We start from the raw sequence: 19,592 nt of genomic DNA, 5'->3' as shown, positions 1-19,592 counted from the left end.
ACGAGTCGACGGGTCGAGTATCGATTAGGTTGGTATACGTAGGTAGAAGTCACCGAGATACTAAGAGGAAAAGCGGCAGCGGCGGCGGCAGCGGCAGTGGCAGCGGCAGCCGGCAGCGCCGCGCCGTCGGGAGGATCGATCGTGTCCTCGCCACCCTCCCTTGTCCCCGGCTGAAACAAATAAAACGGTAACAAATACTGCCCCGAGACCGATTTCCGAGCAGCCCTTTTGGCCACCCGGGCTGCTTCCCAGGTGTTTTAACATTCCGCGCGGAAGCAGAAACGTAATCGCAACAGCAAGAACTTTTATTACGAGAAAGGTACTCGCCGTTCCGCATCGATTCTCTCTTTCTCTCTTTGAGACCTTACAGACGCGTATTTAATTAACATCGTAGACTGTGTGGTTGGAACAGTGATATAAAATAATAGCTTATTAACAAATTAAACCAGAGCTTTGCAAATAATATCAGAAGACTATAGGTATGGAATGTCGCGGACTTATTGTACCTTGGCAAATTCTGAGTTAATGTTTTTCTCGTAGAAAATTTGATAGAAAAATTGCTACTTCTTAATAATCTCTTGATTTTTAACACTAATTAATTTAATAAATAAATTTTGAGGTAAAATTACATTTATGTAAATTCTCCTTAAAATTAGGTGGAGAATAGGAGGTAAAGTATTTTATTTGTTTGCATTTCTGGTATTTAATTTTCGAAAACCCTGTCATTTTCGACTTATAAATTATTATTCGTTCTTTTACGGTTTTTTTTAATTAGTTCCAAATTAGTCGAGAAATCCACAGATGATTAATAGTTCAATAATTCCAAGATATTCTGTATACAGTCAATATCTATAGGCAAAAGGATAGGGAATCCGTTCGATTTCCAATTTTCCGAACGAATCTTCCTGCTGTTGAAATGGAAGATAAGTCATGATACTCGTGATAAACGATGAACTTTCTCGACGTTTTCGTTAAGGAAATATCGACACGAAATGTCGCAAGGAATAACGCCACGTGGCCATTTTCCGCCAATTCTAGGTCAGTCTATTAGAAGCTTATATGATGTAAAACAAAAAGTAAAATTAATAAATCATTTGCTTTATCATTTTACTGTTGAATAGATTATAATTATTTCCATGAATTCACAATTCTTTGTGCATAAGTTTGAGTCTCTTTTTGTCATTATTAAAGGAATAACATTCTTGTCACAGCATAAATAGAAAGATCGAAGAAAAACGGAAAGAAATACAAAGCAAAGTTAACAGAGTTTCAGAGAAACGTTTGCTCGAGTAACAAAAGATAAGTAGCGCTTGTCGTATCTCATAAACTGATGAAGGATTATAGAATAAATGACCAAGTATCAAATAGGAAACTTCTATACTTCATTAACAGCGCGATAATGCGATAGTGATAAATAATCAATTTCAGATTAATTAAATTGATTTCTAGATAATATTATTGCATGCATTTTTTTTACATAATAATGCGAATTTAAACGTATTAATTTTAGCATTTTAAAAACTGCTACATTAAACATACCATTATTAAATGAATTAAATCGCTTTTTTCGTGAAAAATACCCTCGCAATCTTGCAAAGGTTATTAAAATTTATTTACGACTTCTTGAAAGTTGGAAGATCTGTTAATTTAACTTTAATGAGCCTTCTTAGACTGTGACTAAGTTTATCGCCTCTACTGCGTCTCGAGACCTGTAATCTTTATGCATAATGGTGAGTTTAATACATTTTTCAAATCTCGCCACCCTGTGTGCGTTACCCTTTAGCTATTTAATACAACACGCATTGTTTGCAGAGAGAGAGAGAGAGAGAGCGAGAGAGAGAGAGAGAGAGGGGAGGGAGAGAGGGAGAAAGAGGGAGGGAAAGAAAGAATGTGTATGTATCTCATTTATTTATAAGCTAAAGGATTTAAGTTTGACAGTATTTCTTCGTTGTATTAATTTATAAAGCCAGTCAAAATCGAAGCAAAGAAATTAAGTTATATGTATAAACTTCAACTCATATGTGCTAACAATATCATAATATAATGATAATTTTGTAATATTTTACAAACATTTGTAAAATCTTGAAATATTTGATACATATGTATATAGATATACAATCACACACTTATGCGCAAGTTGTAGTTTCGTGCCGCTGCATTTATACGATAGTACATATATAACAAAATTACTATTATAGTATAATAATTATTATTATATGTTGTTTTAAATATGTCGACATTTATATCGTAATTTTACTAGCGTGTGTTTGGCTTGGCACGACCTCGAGTAGTACGACGAAGGAAAGATTGATCGATCTTTACCTTTATAATAACATTAAAAAGAGCACGAGGTCTAAGATATGCGACATGATTATATTTAGTTTTCTGTTAACCTTCCACTGATTTCCAGAGTGGAAAGTAATTATCGAACACAAACGGAGCATTACCTTGAGTTCACAATATGATATAGACGAGATGCGCTCTGTGTCTCCGTGTCTTTAAAGCGGTGAAAATTTCTCTTGACGATGGGGAAAAGCGAGCGTTTTATATCTTTGCTGCATAACTTATTTTACTTGTTTTTCTCGTAAAACAGAATCATGGTTAAAGAGAAGACATCGTGTAAAGAACGATAAAAAGTTTGACACAAAAGATTCCTCGAGGATACATGCTAAAATTTGTAAAGGGGAAGATTCTGCTATAGAGGTGTAGCCTGACATAAAATCTTTTGGTTCATGGATTATGATTTTTAAACTTCTTATAAAATATACATATATATTAATTATTATAATACTAGAGCAGCGCGATGGAAAAATTTCAGTTCGAGTAAAAGAATAGAAATATATTTAAATAGAAATGAGCTCTTCTTTTTTATATATACGCGGCAATCTGCAGATTTTACGAACGTTAAACGGGGTTTTTACCCACCTTTATGGTAAAAGCGATAAAGTTACCTTATTCTAAAAATTTTACTTTAGAAAAATTTATTTAAAGAAAGAAGAATTTTTGGAAGGTTTGTTTTAATGCTTCAGTTTGTATAATACAAATATGCAAATCTATGTAGCACATAGGTTCATAAAATAGTGCTGAATTTACTAATTTTAATTAGTGCTGAATCTACAGTTTCTATATTTTATTCAACCAAGTAATAGACTATCTCGTTTTTTTTTCTTTTATTTCTCGTTATGCTACTTACACACGCATTGACACTGAAATCGTTAAAAATCTTGAAAAACCCTTGTATTCATATTCTAGCATTACATGTTTAATTGTCGTTGAAATTACATTTATGATTTCGCAACAAATAAAACTCATAATTGAATGGACATATTTAACATAAAATATGAGGTAAATATCAACTATCGGATTTTCATTATTTACATATTTCTCGGAAAAATATGTATGGCTTGTAAATCAATTTTGTAAGTAAAACAATTTATGTAAAATTTAATTTGCAACTATATAAAATCGCAATTTTTTAGTAGACATTCGTTCACTCTGTGTGACAATCTTCTCTAAAATATATATATTTTTTTAGCAAATATGCGGAAAAATATTGTGACTAAATGAATATTGTTATTGCTTGAGCTAACAGTACGATTATGTCATCGTGATCGAATAATTTTTGCTCGAGGATAACAGACGCGAATAAATGATTTTCTCGTTGCCGTTAAATCAGTCTAATGGGCTCTTTATACGCTTCAATATATGTACATATCGACATTAACGCGTGCATAGAGCGCGCATAACATAACGTTAATGCGGCGTTCATTGGAATTTCACGAGCATCGATCATAAGTACCGTCTGGCGATTTTGCATTCATCACGAGCATAAATTTTATTGCGCGACGATACGCGACGAGGCTCGATTAACGAACGTACGTCGGCAACGCAATGCTGGCATGTGAATCAAATATGTGTACGAATTATGTGCGATAGAGGGATATGAAGTTGCTTCAAGCTCTCGACTTGTCTACTTTGAAGAGACGTTCCACCTCTTGTGTCGTTGTACATACCTTCAAGTAGAATTACAAGCCCGCATTTCACGCTCATATAACTATGGGTATGCATTCATCTTCACTAAAATGTTTAATTCGTCTCTCGTCACCCATTTAGTTATCCTCGTTTCTTAACTTATCTGAGTTGTCTGACTTCTTGCTCTTCCGCCACATTGGCGCGGTATAATTAGACAATCCGCTCCTTGAATTCCCGCTCGTATCGTGTCGCCAGAAGAAATAAATTGCAGCTAAGTTGAGCTTCACACTAAACTGGATTAGAGAAAATGTCAAAAAGGTTTTTGCAATAATACTATCGTGTAATGATAAAAAATATTGAATTAACTGAGTTAATTTTGACTTTACATCGTTGCCCTACTTTTAAGAATGATTTAGGAACGACTAACCGCAACGGCTAGTAATTTTTGCTATATTCTTTCGCGATGTTAAAAATGCTTTCGACGATCATCCTCATTTCACAATAATGCCAAAATTATATCTTAGATCCATCATTAAATTGCACTGTTAAAATTATCGAAAACGTAACGAGCTAAGCTTATCGAAAAATAATATTACAAGAAATTAAGTAATATTTTAATTAAATTATTCTTAATATATATAATATACGACAATAATTCTTTCCAAACAGTAAAGTTTTCTAAGCAATCGGTAATAATAACATCGAAAAAGAAAGATTTATTTGAAAAAATAAATATTCTATTTTAGCCATTATTCAGTTTCTGCTTTCGCCAATTTAATTGTTGTAATGCAAATTTAATGCATCATAAAAGCAGATAACATGAAATATCGATACTCAGTAGTCTGAGATTTCAACTTTTAACTTTACGAATATTCAAGAACCTTAAGCAACATTAAGATATGAGATCAAGATTTTTAGAGACACGTATTTTACGTGTCTTTATATAGCGCCACGAGGATTTATCGATAAATGATCAAGGAACTCTCGACGAGGTAGGAAACGGCAACGACAAAATAAGATTATCAACTTCCGCGTGGAGAGAATTCTTATAGTGAGAACTTATGCGGGGCAAGGCGCGCGCAATTTTTGCACATCATATTTCTGGCGGCTGTCCCACGTTGCAGCAGATATGTATCGCACGCGTTTCCATAAAGCGGATCTCCTTTTCGGAAGTTCCGGCACGACGTGGAAATCGCGTCGCGTCGCATCGCGTCGCAACCGACGCGCGACGTCCCGAGAAGGCTGTTGAACCCACCGCGCGCTTTTCCTTATCCCGAGACGCGGAATTACTTCGGCCGTGGAACGTGCGCGATAAGCTGCATGAGCGTATGCCGCGCGGCGTGACGGAAAATGGGCGCGAGCATCTATTTTCGTTCCCGGGTCACGTAACTACGCGAGCGGCAGACATATATTATATGTTACCTTATACTCGCCGCGCCGCGCCGCGCCACGCCACGCGCTTCATCCCGCTCACGGTCGCGGCCTACGACGATATTCCACGTCTACCGAACGACGTGCTTAATGAGCCGTCGCGTCGTTTTAATCTGCGCTAACGACATCGAACCCGCTTTGGGTTTCACTCAAATCGCCAAGAGAGTTTAATTTAGCCAAACACGCCAAGATTATGTTTGACGAGCATGGTATAACGATGTCGCGCTTGGCGCGAGCGTCCTTACAACGAAACAGAACGTTTGGTTTTATCGAACAATTCCAGCCTTCATTATTATTTAAAGGCATTTCTATAAAGTGCGTATAATCTGTTTATATATTTTATTTTTATGAATAATATATCGATGATACAGGATTGAATAATCTTTTAAGACGGCTAAAGTTGTATGGTTTATCTTTACATTTGATTATTTCACTTATTTATCTTTATTTTATATTAAATATATTTACACTTATTTTTCATATTATACACACATTATCTCAGAATTGTTGTGAAATGTCTTGTTTGATTTACATAGTAAATTGTTAGTAAATTTATGGGATTAATTGTATTATGAATAAATTAAAATTTTATTCCTTATTGCTGTGCAAAATTTATAATAATATATAGTTGGATGTGTGTATATACAGTTAAAACCGGAAACACACACATACACACCGACACAGCGAAACGTTAATGTATAAGAGAAAAATTTCAGTTACGCCATGAGTGCCATGGAATTTGCTATGCAAATGTGCTTTATGTCGAGGGTATCCATCGAGCTTTCGTGGCATGAGCTGCCGCTCATGGATGCAATCTGTGCATCGAGATGGAAGACAATGTTGCACCAGGTGCTAGGTACAACTACCGGTGTCACTAGTGGGTGATTTAGTCGCGCTTCTATAATTAGTCTCGGCTCTAATAACCGACACCTTGGCCGAATCGCGGACCAATTCCGCCGATTGCACGAGCACAAATCTTTGTCGATTGCGTTATTTGGATTATTGCGCAAAATTAAATCTCTCGCGGTTATTTAGCTAGACAGCTAGTTCGAAATATCATTAATTTATGATACCAGCTATAGTAAATCTGGCGTGTGCCGTGAAATATAATGCGAATCTTAATAAGCACACATATTGTACATATGTGGAGGAAGGGGTTCTCACAGCTAACTAATTATTTTATTAGTTGCGATGCTCTCCAGCTTTCAGTTCATAATGAATATTAACCAAAATTAATTACGCAAATGGCTCAATTCGTTCATCTCGCATGGTAACAACATATTATTGAGATCTCAAAATCTCGGGTACTTGCAACTCGTGCGTTCGTGTAAAAGAGTCACGGCGGTCTCGCGCTGCGCGTGTATTATACTTGGCGAAACTAATTTGCAGATGTGCAAATTAAGTAATATTGCAACATATTAATTTTAATTTTAATAATAATTTGTTTGACAAATCAATTTTTTTTTGTGAAAACTTTCAACATTAAATTATTAATAATCTTAGTAATTAATATTTGAATTAAAATTATTTGAAATCAAGTTTGTGCGAGCGCGCGCGCGCGCGTGTGTGTGTGTGTATGTGGGTGGGTGTGTGGGTGTAAATTTAAGTAAAAAATAAGATTTTATTACTCAATCACATCAAGCAGAAACTCAACGTAGAACATTACAATTTATACAAATTATGTAAATCTTCGAGAGATATTTCGAATATTTATATTCTCAAAATTTAGAAGAAATAATGCAATATTTTATTAAAAATTGACCGTATCTCTGGGATAATAAAGAAAGAGATATAATTCGCGAGTATACTTTCTATAGGAAAATCAGCTCTGGCGCGGCAATTTTATAAATTTAACCTCGTTTTTGTTTCTGCATTTTCCTTCCGATATTAGTTATTAAAGTCGCGCCGCGTCGTTTCGCTTCGTGCAACTGTTACAGCGGCATGCATTACGCCTGCCGCCTATTCATTGTCGGTATCAGATGCACCGAGGAGCGCTGCCACAAGCGCCATAATACTTGCAGCTAGGCGCCGGAAGTACCTATATACGAACACGGTTGCCGCTCCGCGTCGGCCGCGGCCGACCGACTTGTCCCGCAATTACTTGCACGGAAACTCACGAAAGCGGGTCGAAGAACGAACAAGTCAGCTCCCGTCGTCTTTATAGCATTGTTCGCGAAACCAAAGGAGTCAAAAGTCATTGTCATTTAGTTCATATGTAATGACGATACATCGCCAGAGTTATCCAACGTCTCCGTAATTTCTCCTACAAGATATTATGACGTCTTCAAGTCATGCATTTGAGTTTAACCTTTGTTGTGCACACTGGGTCTTTTAGACCCCAGCGTATTTTCAAACGCGTTTTTCTAATACGTACAATGCGGATCGGGACCTGTGCTGCCGATCTACCTGTAGTTTAGGGATAACACTTCAAGATCCTATACATAGTTTTGCCCGCCCGGCTTTAGTCTGCTCTTGGCAGTGGTGAAAAGTTGAAAAACGCGTGATTTCATAGCAATATAAATATATATAAATATACTTTTTTTCAACTCCGCTATAAACTAATATTTTTCCTTGAAAGTGTAGTATTTCAAGAAAGTAATCCCGGAAAAATTATTAAAAAATATTAAAAATTGAATTTTTTATGCATTTTTAAGTGAAAAGTCCATTTTTCGGTTTTTTAGTTAACATATCATTTATAATTCTTTTATGTTGCAAAATATTAATGAAACCTATTAGACCTTATTTTGGAAGCTTTGAACAATAGCCAGCAATTTTGTTTGAGTCAAAATAACGAATTGTACGTCTGTAATAAACGTTTAAAAGTGACTGGGGTCTAATGGACCCCCTGTGCACAATACGTAATTTTGAAGAAGTGTGCACAACAAAGGTTAATATTTCAAAGACATTTTATAGAATTATCAAAAAGACACCCGAATAACATTGAAATGTTTTACGTTTCGATGTCTTTGTTTTTCATTCTTTGCGTGAAATTAATTCTAAAAAATCCTATTACGTGAAAATCTCGGTGAAAATATTTTCCCCATCTGGATGTGCGAATACGCGAATATAGTATACGTAGATTCTTTGAGATAAAATTTCAATATTCACACGCACGCAGGCGGGACATTCATTTTCCGCTTAACGCCCAGCAGAAGGATGGTACAGTTAAAACGTTCGCCCAAAACCATCCTAATAATTCAGCCAGCATCGCTCGCAATCCTCTCACGCACATAAATTTCCCTCGTCGTCGCCATTAGCGCACGATTTCGTTGTTCACCGACGTCCGTTCCAACCGCTAAGTCTCCGCTCGACGCGAAACGTCTCGCTGTAAAAGAAAAAAAAGAAAGCGGACGTTACGTTCGAACGATTCATCTCTTTTGATTAATAACCGTCCCAGGCGGCTGCATTTTTTTAATTCACGGCGATGTACGTCAAAGGACGATATACCAGCAGCGGCTTCGATTTTATGGGTTTCACGACGCTTATTACGCTCCCCATGCCCGCAGCCCGCAGCCCACAACCGAGTTTCATTCAATGGACGATTGATGCGGCGGGACGCCGAGCGACGTCCCGGCTCCCGGCGGCGGCGGTCGTGCCAAGGCCATTCCCGAAGGACGACGAAATTGCTTCCGCTCGCTATTTGAACCCAAGGCTCCCGATATTCCCGGAGCCAGAGCTCGCGACGAAACAGAGGGGGATGATATGCCGCGCCGCGTATAACGGTCGCGAATTGCGGTAGGCGGACGGCGCGCGCGCGCGCGCGCTCTTTTTCCGCGGCGCACCCGCGGCTGGCGATCGATCGATTGAAAACTATTTCAGCGATTACCCTCCGAGATGTTCGCCGGAGGGAAATACGGGCATCTAGAGAAAGAGAGAGAGAGAGAGAGAGAGAATGAAAAAGGGAGATAAAGAGCGGATTCAAAAAGGGAAACGGCAAACTGTTACTCAGAAAATTTGCTTGCAATTTTTTCGTAACAAAACTCTGATTACAGTCTGCTATTGATTATGACTTTTTAATTTCTGATAGATTTTTAATATTATTTCTTAAAAGTATGCTAATAATTATCAACGATCTCTCTTGGACACTTGAACTTTTCTTTAACGAGAACTTTATCCGATCTTGCTAATTTATTACAGCTATTCATTAATTTATCGATAACAACAGGAATGCAGATAGAAACTGTTTCAAGATAAGATATAATTTAATACTGTAGCAAATTTATATATACGAGTATCTCTCTCTCGAGATAATTAATCGCATTGGTATCCAATATTAATTTACTGATGCTCTATTCTTAAAGAAATTTTACCTTGATTTTTCCTAGGAATAATCCAAGTTTATTGTAACCTTCTAATTTATTTTTCCAACTTATTTCATATTTCTCACATTAATATTCTCGAAATTATATATCCTCCCTTTATTAAAGTATTCAGTTGATATCGAATTAGGCGAGAATTCAATTCTGTGCTACTACTTACCTCTATTCTTAATCCTTAATTCGTTCAATGTTCGTCAATTAGTATACCGAATCACTAATCGAGTCGATAGAATATGAGCTGAAGAAAAGTCAAAATCAAGTTATCTTATTCGGAACATACTTTCTACACATGTTAAAAGGCAACGCAGAACGCAGGGAAGCCTGAGCAGTGCAAGTGCGCTGAATAGGAATGTTTCATTTATGCATCGCGACAAAAGCGATAGAGGCCGTATATCGAGAAATGTATATGTGCCGACGTACGGGTAATAGAATGAGGGTCGTAATAATGTAAAGGGAGGAATGGGGTCGGATCGATCATTGATTCTGACGTGGTGGTGGAGGACACCGGTGGTGGCAAGTATTCGATTTCCAGAGGGCTGTCGATCTCTGTTGTTTGCCCAGTACCATTTGTATTCCATTGAGAGTGTCGGAGGTGGTCGGCGTATTGGTCTTATTGTTCCAGATAATTCATCGAGCTTTCATCGCGTTTGTAAAAATATTGACGGTGCACATATACAATGTATGTTCATTGAGGTCGCGGCCATGGATGATTGTGCACGTATCTTAAGAACTACCTCTAAATTTTATGAAATTAAATCAAACATTCGAATTTAAAAAATTTCGAATTTGCAAACTTGCGTATCGCAATTTTCTCGGAATTTCATATTTTTTAATTGACATTATGTATCATCCGCGGATTTGTTAATTTAAATTTCTGTACGTGACGTATATCAACACTCTTTCATTTGCAGAACTATGGTTACATTAGATTAAGTATATTTAAAATAAGATCGAAAAAACGACCACTTACCCAGATGGATAGACTCGCTGCTCAAAATATTTTATTATAAGGTTTATTACGAAGTTTAAAAAATAGGTTGATAGATACGTCTTAATTGTGGTAGATTGGCCGAAATTGAACGAGTAGATATAAAAGCTGCACATGGGAATCAAATAATCGATCGACTAGTTAAATTTTAAAAGGTCCGACGTGTCCTCTCGTAAAATGAAGTACGTTTTCAATGTTTCATCGATCGTGGTTATTGCAGTTTAAGTTCGCTGGAAGCGTGTGTTAAATTCCCTGTGGAGGACTTTAGCGGAATTTTCCGCGAATTATAGGGAGGCTTTGGATTACGATACAAAATTTATGTAAAGATAGATAGCTTATTAGATAACTTATCTCTTTCAAATTGTACATGTTCAGATAAATCTTTGTTTCATTGTTTAATCTAAAGGTTTTCTCCCGAAGAACAGCTGCTAAAGCTAAAGCAACGTTACATGCGTGGCACGACAGACTAAAAATTTTTAATAACAAAAAGAAACAATTATATAACTAATTAAATAAATATAACTAATAGTGTCATAGTCTATTAATTTCCTGTGTCAAATAATGTATAAAAATGTATATTACACAATTAATTTTTCTACAACAAAATAAAAGATAAGTTCTTTGAAAAGAATAAAAGTTCCCCCTCCCCCCCTCTCTCTCTCTCTCTCTTTTCCAAAATCATCGTTTTCGTATTATGCATTCTGAAATATATTCCATTTTACTATCTATCTATCACAACTCGAGAACGACAATCCTCGCCACAATTCGTGAAACTATGTAGAGCTCCTTGTTCGTATCGCTGTTTCCTGTATACCCATCGACAGTTCTTCAAAGAAAATAGAATATGACGGCGCGACGGCGTGGCAACGGCGGCAGGCAACAAGCGACGGGCGGTTCGTGCAAATCAATCGAATCGTTTCACGTCGAATCTCGTTCCGTTCGTCTCTTGTCTCTCTTCCGCTTGTCTTGGCCTTCTTTCCCTCCGCGAGCGCGCACACAATGTCAGATTCGCAGACCAAGCGGATTTACTGCGGCCAACAGATAAACATACCACCGACGTTCCCGCATATTCTGAAACTCTACACGAAAGCGGCAATTCGCACGCAGCCGCACGATCTTCTGCGATGGACCGCCGCGTATTTCCGCGCTCTGGCGAACGGCGAGGTGCCTCCGGCGAAGGTACATTCCTTTTTGTGCAAACACGTCGTTCTCGCGTCAGTCGAGCTTTGCGATCTCCTTTTCTACTCGTATTACCTTTCCTCGGATCCATTATTCATCATGAAACATGCGCAATTTCATGTTATGAGGAAAACTTAGCTTGGAAAAAAATCAACATAAGGATTTTAAACTTTCGAGAAATATCAAAATTGAACTTATACGCGCTACTCCATCTCGGAGAGAGAACATTTTTGTAATCCTAAGTCTACTTCTCGTTCAAACAAGTTTTCCTTGAAGAAACATCGATGGGACATGGGACTATGTGTGTTAATATTTAATATAGGGAAGGAGGGAAGAGAAAGTAATAACTTTTTGATTACTAGAATTATCCGGCGCAATATAATTTATTTGTCATTATTAATCCATCTTTAATATTTATTTCGTTCTTTTCAATCTTTCGCTTCTCCTTTCCCATTTCTTCAAACTCGAGCAGCGCAGGAAAAACTTATTAGAAAATATTTCTAAAAATATTTTGTACAAGATAAAAATTAATGGAAATTCCATGCGCGCCAATCGATCTATTACATCGCTCTTGCGAATATTCATTATTATTATATTATTCGCGAAGCAGGTCAAAGTAAGGCACGTTCATCTCCTGAGTTCGTCCATTCGCGTTCTTCCGGATGTCTGTAATTATAAGTTTGCGCAATTCTAGTTGTAGGATAACAGCATTAAAGAGAAGTTACGAACCGGTGCGGTGGGCCGCGCGATCTTTCTCTCGAACGCAATTGATCGATAATTAAAAGTTAAAATCTGCGCCGAAATAGGTTTAAAAATAATTAAATATAAAAATTGAGCTACATTAATTTTTAAACATTCGATATTTTGCGCATAAATCATTTGTACCGTAATCATATTAACACCGCAATATTATTATTCTCATTATTAATATCATTTATCATTATTCGTACGTTATCGACAATGCAAACTCTTCAATACAACGCAAATTAATGAATATAATTGTTGGCAAAATGCATAGGTTAACGAAATTAATTCGATGGCCAATCAAGTTCTTTATAGCGTCATATCGATTTTGTTGTTTTTAATTTTATTCGGGCACAACTTATTTTTGCCTAGGTATATGATATATTAAATGTTCCGTGAAATTTCTAAATTTTGTTAACTTTTTCTTGTTAATTAAAACATCGCATATATTATTCTGTTAATGTGTGAGAAGTTTACCTCAAATTAGTTTTAATGGACGTTATTCTATCTTTTGCTCAAAAGCTTGCTTTTGCTGAAGCTTTTTGATGTTAAATAACTCCTCAATTATACCATGGCTCGAATGTTCGCAAACGCGAAATTGCGTTCAATTTTGTCAAATTATACTGCTAAAGTTGCATATATCTCCTCATGAAACATCCAGTGCAGTGTACTATACCTTTTCCCTCTTCCCTCCTCCCTTGTCTCTGTTTCTCTCTCTCCTTTATGACATTCGTGCATTTTACCGATTAATTTACAGCGCGCGCAATCTAATTTGCAACTATTATTCACAACAACGCGCGCGCACGCGTCATCGTTATCATTGTTAACTGGAATTCCCCGTTTATCTGTGGGATATCGCGTTACCGCGTAGCTGACACGCGATACTTGCTTATAGAGCGATATTTCCGACGTACGTACGTCGCTCTCAGAATAGGAACCGAATGAGGGAGAGAGCGCTGAAGACAAATATCAGCGTAATTCGCGCTCCTGGGAAGCGAGATGCGTTTCGGGACGGAAATGCCGCGCGACACACTCGACGACTCGACAGGCGCGTCTAATGCCAGTGAAACCGATTCGTAACGGCTTCGCGTTATGCGCATTATGTATATATACGTACGTGCGACAGGCATTATCGATGGCCGAACCACGGCCGATTGTTAACTGACCGTAAACAATCTCGACCTCCGCGATATTGTCCCTGTAGGATAGACTGGAATATCCACCCTTTATACACCCCTCGGGCATCACGCCCGGTTACCTGAGGACCCTGCTCAACAGATTCGGTCACGTGAACAAGATCTGCCTGAAAGCCCTCCTGCAGGACTGGCGAGGATTGGATTTACCCGAGACGGGTCTTTATCAGCTTTTTATGGTTGCCGGTTTATTGCAGGATAAAGAATACTGTGACTTTTATCGATTCCTCGCGGTCGCCTGTGGATTTTTAGGAAATGTGAGTTATAAGCGCTACTAGTGGAACAATATCTCTTTATAGCATGTTCGAGTGTGTCTGATATCGGAATCGGGAAACATGACGAATTTTTCTCTCGGATTTTTGCTTTTCGTGAAAATATCCCATTTTCAGAATTATTTTTTATCAATCCATTAACATGTATCATCGTTAATACTAGCATAATATATGTATGCGGAACGATTTCCGCATTTTTATATTCGTGAGAATTTGTTGAACATAAAAAACCTATAACTGACTTTAATTCATTATTAAGTTTAAAAAAGATATTAATTTTTATTTATTATAAGCCTATAAACAAGACATAAGTTAATTATTATAGTAGGTGAAATGACAGAAGGTATTTAATATACAAAATGGAAAAAACGGACTATTCTTTCTTTTATGTGTTGCTGTGAAAATTTGCACTGTGAAAGTTACAATTAGAACAAACTAAAAGTGTGATATAGCGATATTAACTGGATAGCAATCTATATGAGCGACAGCTGCCAACTTTTGAACTTTTAACACAGTGGTAATAATAGAAGAGCCATTAACTGTATTGGACATTCGCAAATAAAACAATTCGGAATCACGATTGATTAAAAGATACAGCAATGCTTTTGCTACATACGCATTACAATCGATATTTTTTAATCTTTTTTGCGAGAAATATACAATAAATTTTCGACGAAAACAAAATAATGAACAAACGTCAGATAAAATATTTGTCCGGATATTTTACTTTCACAACACATACACGCGCGTGTATGTCAATAAATACGAGTATAACGTTAACAATACATAGCTTTTCAGATTTTTACATTTTAACAAAAATCATGAGATGCTTTCTTTTATACGGCAATATCTTACGTTTACGTTAAGAAAATCCAGCTTGGTACTAATTATTGTAATGTTGTTAATATCGTTAGTTGCGTTCGGTCGGCGCGGGCGTGGTTATAATTTACGTTACGCCCGCTTTAGAATCTTTTTGAGACGATGATATACGTGTGCGAATTACTGACGCACGAGCCGGAAGGCGGCTCGGCTATGATACCCTTGAGGATTTTCTTGGATCTCTACGGATATCTGGCGGATCTCGATTGCGGCGGCGAGCCTCACCGTCGCAAAGCCGAGCGCACCGATTCCCCGCACGACGCGACAACGTCCGTCTCGGAGCCGTCGTCTGGCACGATCGATTTGACGACGAGAGCTTGCAGCTGTGAGTTCGCAGCGACGGAAAAGGTATCGGCCAGTCGTGGCATTTCTCTTCCAGTTGAATAAAATATCCGGCCTGACGCGGCTCTCGTTCAGTAACGGGGTAACTCTTTGTTTTATCTTATTGGATCGTAAAAAAAAAATCGCTCCAGGGACCCTTAATGAGATAGTTCTGGAATATCCTATTTTCTCCGTCTAATATTTCTATCGGAGAGTTCGTAGGTAATCTTGGTAAGGAATACGAATAGAGATAAGAGTCAATTTTGTGAGGAAATGTGTCCCAAATGCTTGAAAATTCGAGGAAAGTGAGCCTATAGCATTGTTTTTCATGAAATTTGAAATTAATCTTTAGAATGCAAAATTATCGAAGACAAACAACATTTGTCTCAAAGATAGATTGCATAATAATCCGGGTTGATTCGTGTAACATTTGATATACCTATATTGCATACAAATAGTACAAAAATATTTTTTCAGAAATAAACATCTCACATATATTTATCGTTGAAATAAATAGACTTGATTCATATTAGCACGATTCTGAGCAGATTTGACATTTATTTATATACGTAATTCATGCATGGTAGAGAGTTATTTGGATTAAGCATATATAACGTGCACTTTAACCAACCGCCACAAAGCGTTATAATTATAACAAAGTTATAACAGTCTTTCTCTGAAGAGAACAACGCGGACGGTTGCATATACGTCTGCATATTTTATAATGATTTAATAATCGCAAGGCGTGCATTTCCATTTATTCAGTATACGTTTAAAAGGAAACTTGCGACGTTTTAATCGTTACGACACAAATTTACCTTTATTAATTATAATATAATTTAGCAATATTTAAATAACTGATTAATTAAGGCATTAATATGACATGCTAATAATTCTCTATTTCGACGCATAAATATTAAATTGATACATACATTTAGTATTATGTTAAAATAAATAGATAGCTATATACATGTGTCGGAATCGTGATATGGAAGTTACAGTTGGGAAATTACAGGCATGTAATAACGTGCGCGTGATGAGTAAAATTTAATAAATTTTCGGAGTAAAATTTTGCCAATAAGCCTGCGTATGCGCGGAGTAAGCTGCTTTCGCCATACAATATCCACTCTGTACTGCTAACTACTTCTCATTACAAACAGCGCTGCATATTTCATATACGCATTTGCGTTTCGGACTCGCTTTTCGGAGCAAGAGCAAAATTAACCAGTTCACATGAAGATTACGGAAAATATTAACAACTCCGCGCAACTTTGTACGGAAGTGACTTGCATGGAAAGTGACTTCTGAATTAATGCATCGCGATCGTGGACTTTACGTAGCGTCGCGATAATATATAAGAAGATTATAATCCTATAGTTGTGTAAGATACACGCTTTAAATTAAATCGTAAATATTAAACACATTTGTTGGAATATATATTTGATAAGATAGTAATCTTTTTAGTATTCGTACTCTCCTGATAATAATTTACAACGCTTTCAAAGACCATCATTAACTTTGTCGAGATTACGTTAAATCGGGACAGATAATTTCTTTCCGTCTACACCGGGACGTTTCGGCTTTATACGGTCGATCGATTCGTATTCAATCAAGCACGTATCAGGAGGAGGCGAGAAGCACTGACGAGGATGTTTGCGGGAAAGCGCCTCGCGAAAAGCGACCTTCGAAAAGCCTCGAGATCTTGAAGGATTATGGGGATGACCCGGAGCACTCCGACATCGACATAGTGTTGGCGAGACAGTCTGTCGCCAGCGATAAAACCGAAATTGAGATCGAATCGATTGATGGTCACGTTTTCCGAGGAGGGATGAGCGAGGTACGTCGCCGGTCGCCGGACACGCTGGAAAAACGCAGGAAAAACGATCAGTCACTTTGAATTTTGCGACCGGGCGATTACATCGTAAAATATACAGAGTATCCCGCCATATCCTCGTTGATCTGTGAAAAGTAGATTTTAATCTCGATTTATTCTTTGTATAGTGATAATCGTGTAAAAAAAGAACGCTTAAATATTTTTGAACACTTAAAGATCTCTCATACGTCACGTCTAAAACTTGTTTTCTTTTTGTTAAATTATTTACTTATTAAATAGTTATACGCGAAATTTATATGATTTAACTATTACATCGTTTATTAATTTCAATAATTCCAATCGCCGGTGACAAACGGTTGAACATTTGTTTAGTCAACGGTCGAGGCGAAGTTCGAGCATCCTGTCATTCCTTCGATCATCGATCACATCGAGCATAATGGCGGTATTACTAGCAAGAGCTTTTCGGAACGCAACGTCGATGTGCGGGAGACAACTGATGATGCATTCGAGTTTAACTTGGAGAGTGAGGAGGGTGTCATAGGGGAAGCGGAAGCGATCGACTCCGAGACTACGACTACTTGGATCGGTCTTGAAAACTCGTCGGAGATCTGCCGATGCCTCGACGAATCCGAGAGCGACCAGACGCCACCGCCCGACCCGCTGAAAGAGTTCCTGAAGAGGATGCGGGCGGAGGTGGAGGCGGGTCGTCTGGAAACAATCTTCCGGGTATCTGGAATCGGTCCGCCGGTGTCGCCCGAGCGTGTAACAGCTGTTGGACTGTGGCTGGCAGACTGCGCGCGTCGTCAGGAGGGTCTGGTCGGGCCGCGTAATATCCGCCACTTTCTCTGTCCGAATCTCGATGATATTTTGGAGTGCGATTGCACGTAACTATTGTAAAGTATTTTTCCGTACATCACAATATGGTGTTTTCGCGATCGAACCAATCGAATCGAAGTAATTTTTAATTATAAGATTTTTTTATGTATGCACATGTGCGTAAGCTTTCACATAATATTACTTGTGTTATGAAGAATTATAAGAGAACAAGATCTTCTCAACGTTAGGAAACATTATTCGTATAATTTTTTAGATAAAATAAAAAATGATCACGTTATACGTGTAATCACGAAATTGTTAATTTATAATCACAATCTCAATTGTGATTTTATTATATTGAAGAACCAAGTTCCACACACACTTTTCACATGAGATTTGTAAATTGTAATTAATATATACAAATTAGCTCTCAGATGCATTCCACATTACATTTCATTTTGTCATATAATCATCCAACGTCGGTGTTGTATAATTATCTTTGATTTATAATCATGCGCGATTGCAACTGAAACGTCATATATAATGTATTGAGTAACATTTATCTTGGTAACGATTACTGTTATCATAAAAGGACGAATATAAGCCACGATACAGTTTGAAGAATACGCGCGCAACGTATTAAATTATGAATCGTTGCATCGTTTATATAATTTTCTGCCTATTCGTGTTTTTTGTTACACGTACGAGAAAAGTATTAATAGAAAATAAATAATAGAATAAATAATAGAAGAAAAGTAATAGATTCCCCGGTGACGAGACAGAAGTACACGTATAAAATTTATTTCTTCTTTCGGAGCAGCGGAAGTGATCGATATTCTTTGAGGGCACGTGTCTGTTATTTTCCAAAACCGCCTGTTCCACCGTGCGTTTTGTCAATTCGCCTACCGTATCGGCTACCGTATCGGCAACAACAACTCGGCAAATCGATTATTGGTCGAGTTATTATTGGTATCACGGTTGCACAATATTGACGTATGCTGGTCAGCTCCGGGGTTCATAACCCGCTCACTCTAACTCGCGCCCGCGAGTCTCTTCTAGCCCTATAGGATTTACTTTGATATCAAGCGCTATCACACGATCACGCTATCGAAACAAACAGTGTACGACAAGCACATGCCATTGAATGTGTTGCATTCACTTTAAGGGTGGAGCAAATGGAGACTGCCACTCTCGCCACTTCGACCACGGGGGAAAAAAATCCAGTCGAAGGCGAGTTTTCGTTTGTTTCCGAAATGAGAGTATCCCGCGCGGTCCATTTAAATCTACACTTGAATTCGCGTTTCTCTTTGGAGAAGTTTGCCCATAGAAATGCTATTTCGAAAACCTTTATCGCACCCATGTGTCGTGGAAAAAAAACGTTCTCACCTACCGTAAAAATAAATTTTTGGTTTGCTTTCTTGTATGACTTGGTTGCGTAAAACGCAATTCTCACTGAAATTCGTACGCGATTATTCACTGGTTGATTTCATTAACGGTGAATAATAATACTCGTCGCTTAATTAGATCGCGTACTCCAATTTTTTAATTTGAATATTGTCAACGTTTGGTTACTAAAAAGAGATAACTTACAAAATAGTAACAAAGTCTTACTAATAGTTACAAAGTCTTCATACCTTTGTCAAG

General features: G+C 37.5%; 2 protein-coding genes across 2 annotated transcripts in view; both read left to right on the top strand.

Moving 5' to 3' along the window:
• Positions 1-19,592, top strand: part of Dtn (transmembrane protein 132C dtn) — a 101,364-nt gene that overhangs the window by 45,286 nt on the left and 36,486 nt on the right. The window lies entirely within an intron of this gene.
• On the top strand, positions 11,710-18,116 carry LOC139816283 (uncharacterized). Its single transcript, XM_071783689.1, has 5 exons — positions 11,710-11,889; positions 13,838-14,083; positions 15,065-15,325; positions 16,923-17,135; positions 17,505-18,116. The coding sequence occupies exons 1-5, from the start codon at positions 11,710-11,712 to the stop codon at positions 18,018-18,020; spliced, it is 1,416 nt and encodes a 471-aa protein (XP_071639790.1). The 3' UTR covers positions 18,021-18,116.

The sequence above is a fragment of the Temnothorax longispinosus genome, chromosome 7 (genome assembly GCF_030848805.1).
Source record: "Temnothorax longispinosus isolate EJ_2023e chromosome 7, Tlon_JGU_v1, whole genome shotgun sequence".
Classification (NCBI taxonomy): Eukaryota; Metazoa; Arthropoda; class Insecta; order Hymenoptera; family Formicidae; genus Temnothorax; species Temnothorax longispinosus.
This window is presented reverse-complemented; position numbering and strand designations above follow the sequence as displayed.

Coding starts and splice junctions, on each gene's coding strand:
- LOC139816283 (XM_071783689.1), top strand. CDS start 11,710: ATGTCAGATTCGCAGACCAAGCGGATTTACTGCGGCCAACAGATAAAC. Junction 11,890..13,837: donor GCGAGGTGCCTCCGGCGAAG/GTACATTCCTTT, acceptor TTGTCCCTGTAG/GATAGACTGGAATATCCACC. Junction 15,326..16,922: donor AGTTCGCAGCGACGGAAAAG/GTATCGGCCAGT, acceptor AGCACGTATCAG/GAGGAGGCGAGAAGCACTGA.